The sequence below is a fragment of the Nicotiana tabacum genome, chromosome 15 (genome assembly GCF_000715075.1).
Source record: "Nicotiana tabacum cultivar K326 chromosome 15, ASM71507v2, whole genome shotgun sequence".
In the NCBI taxonomy this organism is placed as follows: Eukaryota; Viridiplantae; Streptophyta; class Magnoliopsida; order Solanales; family Solanaceae; genus Nicotiana; species Nicotiana tabacum.
Window position 1 is genome coordinate 79,306,232 of NC_134094.1, and position 6,080 is coordinate 79,312,311.

Sequence of the window (6,080 nt, forward strand, 5' to 3'; positions counted from 1 at the left end):
AGAGTGCACGATAAAAGTAAAAAATTAAAAGTTTATTTTCTCTGATAACATGATCAAAAGCATATATCAATGCACCAAATCTGCATATAAAGAATTTATGTATCAAGCAGCATTTATTTGAATGCTTCTACATGAGTCTAGAATATATGATAAAGACTCAAACTTTACAATCAAATGGCACTACATATGCTCTAACACTCCACGTATCGAACAATCCAGTTGTGTGCACACTGCCCGTGGTAATCAGGTGATACAATAAATAATGAGGGACGAGTCCATATTCGTACGCAATATCTAATTGCATAAACGAACTAACATGTATATCATAATTCACACGGACAACTCACGTTCTGCAATCACAAGTAATTGTGAAATCCTATATGCGACTTATAAACATATGTACAATGAATGACCAACAGCCTAAACATGTAATCCGATATACATCAATTTCATAATGTTAAATGACATGTGAATATTAAACTAACAGGTAAATGATGCCTATAACATTATACTAGCATGAATAAGATACTCAAGTAGTCATACAAAAAGTAAATGATGCCTATAACATTATACTAGCATGAATAAGATGCTCAAGTAGTCATACAAAAAGTAAAGCATCTTACATATATATACTATTACCCCACATAAGTAGTAGATTACAAATAAGCCAACTTGAGAAAAATTCTTCATTAAGGTCAGAGCCTTAACTTACCTCGATCAAAGAAAGCTTCATTCCTTAAGAATATGTATAAGACCTTCCTTAAGAAAGCTTCATTTCTTTCTTTTTTGATTACCTTCCTCGCGTATGTATAAGACCGAATCCATTCGATTTCTAAAAAGGATTAGTAATCCTTAACTTTTCGAGGAATCCTTCATCAGTGGTTGTGAATGACTGATTTTTTCAATCTTTTCGACCTTGGTTTCGTAATATCCTTACCTCGCTCCATATCCTCCAAACTAGCTCGATCTGTGCAACAGAATACTCAACAAGTTCAAACAAAGCCATATGACTCTATTCCACAATTTTATGCTAAGTTGAAGTCGAAGTCAATCCAAAAAGTTAAACCTGAGTCCACGTGATCAAACTCTGAAACAAATCAAAATTCAGTTACTCATAATTTTATGAGTCCAAATCTATTCTTAGATTTTTAATTCAAGTCCATTAAGGCATTCAAATTAATATTAAGGTGATTCTAAGTTTTCTATAAAGTTTCATTATCATTCACCTTCAATCCATGTTTTTAAGGTAAATCTATAGATGGATTCATGATATAATCATAAAGTTAGAATTACTTACCCAACGTCATAGATAATAATAAAACACAATTCCCCTCAAAACCGAATTCCTAAGTCTTAAAATTAATGGAGAATGAACTAAAATTACAAAATGAAGCTATTTATACTAAACTGAGATTTTGTCCTAAAAAGGCACCAGGCGCATAGGCACCTAATAATGCACGTGGGGGCAGGTGCAGCCCCAGGTGCGGCTCACCTCTGCAGCTGCACTAGCACCGGTTTTCAATAATGTTTCAACTTTCTCCAAATATGTCAAAACTCACGAGACCCTAGGACCCCTCCAAACTATCCCGACAACAACAACAATAAATCAGTGTAATTCCACAAGTGTTGTATGGAAAGAGTAGTGTGTACGCAATCCTTATCTCTACCTTATAAAAATAGAGAAGTTGTTTCCAATCCAAACTATCCCGACAAGCCCCAAAATAATATACGAACCTATCCAAGTTCTTGGAGCATGAAACAGTACGCAAAGGCTAAAATTGAGGGGTTGGGATATTGTATATTCTACTAAACAGAAACATAGTGGTATAAATAGAACTATGGCTCAAATAATATAAAATCCTTCAGTGACAACATTCTCTCTCATATAAAAATTTAATAGGTTTAATCAACAAAGAATTTGCATATTGCAGAACAAAAAACAAATTAGCCCCTTATCAAAGTAAGCCACTAGTAAAAGGAACTCCAGTTGCAGGCAACCAAACATCTCCTTGAATTAAACTTGAAACAGTGAAGTTGACAGCATCTGTGTCATTTATCACATGGTAGCCTTGCCAAGTGACTCTATTAGTAGTCACAGACCCTGGCCCTGTGTTGGCATACTCAGCATAATACAATGTATTGAGAGCAAAATCTCCCGACCATGGAGACCAACCAGACGGATCAATCAAACTGTCCATAAATGATTGTATATACACCGTTCTCGAGTACTCTTTCCATGGCCTCCCTAGAAAAGTTTGAGTAGAAGCCAAGTCTTGGGCAGCTTTGATGCTGCAATTTTGAACTGAAATTCCAGTGTTTTGATTGATATCCGTTCTGCCTTGTGCTGTAATGGCATTGAATTGATTAGGCATTGGGAGACGCGGATAAATGTTGCAATTTTGGAGCACTACAGCGGCATTTCCGAATATGAAATCCACTGTCCCATAAATATCGCATTCCCTATAAAATTGCCTTAGGGAGTGAGTATACAAGGTGTCTTGGTACCCTTCAAAGTTACAGCCATAAAATGTGGACATGTCTGCACCATTTCTTATAGCTACCGCTTGGTGCCTGATTGATCCTGCCGTGTTTCTAAAGGTTATGTTCATAGCAACGAAGCCTTTCCCGGTTACAGCTGCAAAAGAAAGTTAACAATTTAAGGGTTTAAATTATGTATATCGGTAGTGTAAAAAAATAAAATTTATACTTTCAGGGCATCTAAAAATAACTACATATGTTGTTCATAATAAGTGAGAGTAATAACCTAAAAGATCAGGATGTAACCTGCTATGCTTTACAAGTTAAAATAAATTGAGCGTTCTTATATATAACTAGTATGCAATATAACCATTTTAGAAATGACGACATAGAAACAATTCTCCATAAATTAATGCGATAACGAGTATATATACGTACATAGGAACATTTCACTTACGGCTTCAACTAGAACTTTGAATATGAGTAGCTGACATGACTTGCATAGAATTGTAGTGACTGCCTGGTTTCAATGAACTAAACACAATCCCTAATGTTTCTCGAATTTGTATATTTATTACCTTAAGATACTTAACTGCTGCTTAACGCGAAGTCAATGGTAGCTATGGGAAAATATAAAGTGCAGGAAATTTTGGATCCACCCATGAGGGGAGCTATAAGGCCCAATAGGGTTATTAGCTTAGTTAACCCTAGTATTTCCTATGTAAGTACACTTACAGTGTACAATAAAAAAATGACTCTCCACACGCGTTCTCTTTCTCAATGGTATTGGAGGTTGCTCCGCCACAAAGTGACAATCACCACCGAGCACCGACCACTGATTCCAGTCATGGTTCGTTTCAAATTTTCGCTTCCGCTTCACGAAGAATAAGTAAGTTCTTGTTTTACAATTTATGCGCGAAATTAATATGTTTAGTTTATAGCGTTACTTCATAAAGTAACTGATAGAAACCTTGAAAATGCTCAAATGGATATTTTAGTGAACTTACCAAATGTAGCAGAATTAAATGTAGTCCAACCATCAGCCACACTCCTGTTTCCAGTAATAATAGTCATGTTGATCCCATCACCCGTCATCATAATATACCGTTTGTTACTGGGAATGGAAACATATTCTTCGTAAACACCAGCCACCACATGAATCAAGAAATAACCATTGCCTGCAGCAGTATAGTTGGGAGCTGCAGCCACAGCTTCATTAATAGTTGTGAAGTTACCACTTCCATCAGGATTCACAACCACCCTTTGATTCACATTCACACCATATTCATTTGACTGAAGCAGTTTCCTTCCACCAGAAAATGGAAACTTCTTCTCTGATATGGCGGAATAACCCCAACCATGCATGAAAAGTGCTAATGAAACGCTAAAAGATTTGGTCCCATCCGATAATGGAGATAGAAGCATATTTGTCACGCTTGTACCAGCAGCTACTTCTTTGAGACCATCGGAACAAGTTTCTTGGTTGGTTAGTATGGCACTTAGCAGAGGTTGAACGTCTTCAGCTTGTAACCTGTCGATACAAAACATAATTAAGTAAATAAAAATTTGCCAAATCTCTAACCACTTATTCTTTTTTAGATAAGATGGACATACAAACAGAGGCATATCCAAGTTGATGGATATGGGTTCACGTGAGCTAAAGTAAGGCAAGGGCATTCAATTGAATTTACTTCAGGGAAAAATTGAAATATTGTGCAAATAGAGTAAAAATGAGTATAATTTTCCCTTTTTACACAATCAGGTTTCCCATGCTCAAAGACTCCCGTGGTGCAAGTATTATTGGGTGCACCTCTACAAGTAAAATTAGTGGTTCAAATTCCACTCTGAACGGTCTTGATTTCGGCACAAAGTATAGATATATATATGTGAACATAACTAAATTTTCAAATAGTATATATAATTTTAAACATATAAGAGACTAAAGTTAAACCCGTCAAATATAAATTCTAGATACACTTCTTCACAATAGTGCACCTAGGGCTGCTTATTGGGCGGATTGGGCGGTTAATTACTCTTAACGATTTGGCTTAACGGTTATCGGCTTTTAAATGTATTAATCCGCTAGCCACCCGATAAAAAGAGGAGGATCAAACCAAATTTAAGAGGTAGTTTTGATAGATAATATGATTAAGTAATTTAAAGTGTGCTCTTTCAAACAGTTTAACCTTTCAAGCGTGTTTGTCGAATGGATGGATTGAATGGCGCTTAAAATAAAGTCATGGTTCAAGCTGCAGAGAAGTTGGCAATCTTCAAGGGCACGAATGGTGCTTTCAGGCAATGCATATCGAAGATTAAAGAGATAGCCATTGACCAAAGAAAGGAGATGGTCATTCATTGATAAGGAATGGTGAAGAGAGAGACGGCCATAATCTTGAATAGTAGCAGAGTTGTTGATCGGTAACGTGTATTTGCAAAATTCGGGGAAATGTGTGTAGCTGCAAAAGGATTCTGAAGACAAGGGGGAAATTGCATTAGCTGGAAAGCAAAAGGAAAAAAGCATGAGAACGGGAAGTAATGAACGAACATTAGCCATGGTTGTAACACTGGTTTCGTCCAGGTCGACGTGCAATTAATCCCTCTATTTATAGATTTAGGAGTCTTTGGTATGCGGAATAAGGTGTGTGATTAAATTTATATTTTGTTTGATTGACAGTATAAATTTATGCCATCAATCAAATATAGTATAAATTTAATCCTAGACTTAATACTGGATATTCTATTTTATCCCACATTATCCTTTCAAACTATACCACCTCCCAGATGGGATAAATTAGTCCAGAATTATAATTCCAGGATTATAATTGCAGGATAATTTAGTCCACGTCCCAAACCACTCCTTACATTACAGCTTGAAGAATGACAGAATTTTTAATCCAATTGAGTCAAGATCAGCGCGTAAACTTACACTTTAAATAAAGAAAACTTCCTTTTTATTGTGTATTATCTTTTGTTAAGAATAAGATTAATAAGATGCTTTGAAAAAAGTAAGTATATAAAAGCATTTTTAGATTTCAGGCACAATTGATTGTGAAGTAGTGAGGTGCCAACTGGGCAGGACTAGGATGGTTGGAATTTTTCTTGTCACTAAAGCTCCTCTGAGCATTCGGGATTTAAATTTTATGGGTTCAGATTTCATAATTCTTTCATATTTTATCTAATTTAATGGGTTCAAAATTTATTATTTGTACATATTTAGTGATTTTTTGGACAAAAATATAAGATAGGAGCAAAAGTTATGGTTGTACACTAGATACGCCTATGCGTCTAAGGCTCCAAACTAATATGTTCATCAATTTTCCAAAATGACTGCCAAGTGCCAACTTACTTTATCCCCGATAGTGGGTAACATGAACTAATAAGGTTTTAGCTTGATATTGAACTTAATTTACTATAGTATCCGAAAACTAGATACGTACGCGTGGAAAATGTAGAGAAATTGAAGAACAAGTCATAGGAACAAATTTTTGCCATATATAGGACACTTCTACCACTAACTGTTTTCAAAGATTAGCGTATCTGGAATGAAAGAAACACAGACGTGTGCCCCGGCAAATCCATGGAAATTAAGATTGCTGCACATG

General features: G+C 35.7%; 1 protein-coding gene across 1 annotated transcript; it reads right to left on the bottom strand.

Annotated features, from left to right (window-relative positions):
- Positions 1-1,955: 1,955 nt before the first annotated feature.
- On the bottom strand, positions 1,956-5,032 carry LOC107823916 (pectinesterase-like). The gene is made up of 3 exons (XM_016650629.2): positions 4,665-5,032; positions 3,486-4,009; positions 1,956-2,635 (listed from the first exon to the last, which is right to left on the bottom strand). The coding sequence occupies exons 1-3, from the start codon at positions 5,030-5,032 to the stop codon at positions 1,956-1,958; spliced, it is 1,572 nt and encodes a 523-aa protein (XP_016506115.1).
- Between the last annotated feature and the right edge of the window lie 1,048 nt (positions 5,033-6,080).

Excerpts from the sequence above, each read along its gene's own strand:
- LOC107823916 (XM_016650629.2), bottom strand. The coding sequence starts at position 5,032 with ATGGCTAATGTTCGTTCATTACTTCCCGTTCTCATGCTTTTTTCCTTT. Across the intron at positions 4,010-4,664 it reads TCGACAAACACGCTTGAAAG|GTTACAAGCTGAAGACGTTC; the intron begins GTTAAACTGTTT and ends TTGTATCGACAG. Across the intron at positions 2,636-3,485 it reads ATTTAATTCTGCTACATTTG|CTGTAACCGGGAAAGGCTTC; the intron begins GTAAGTTCACTA and ends TTTCTTTTGCAG.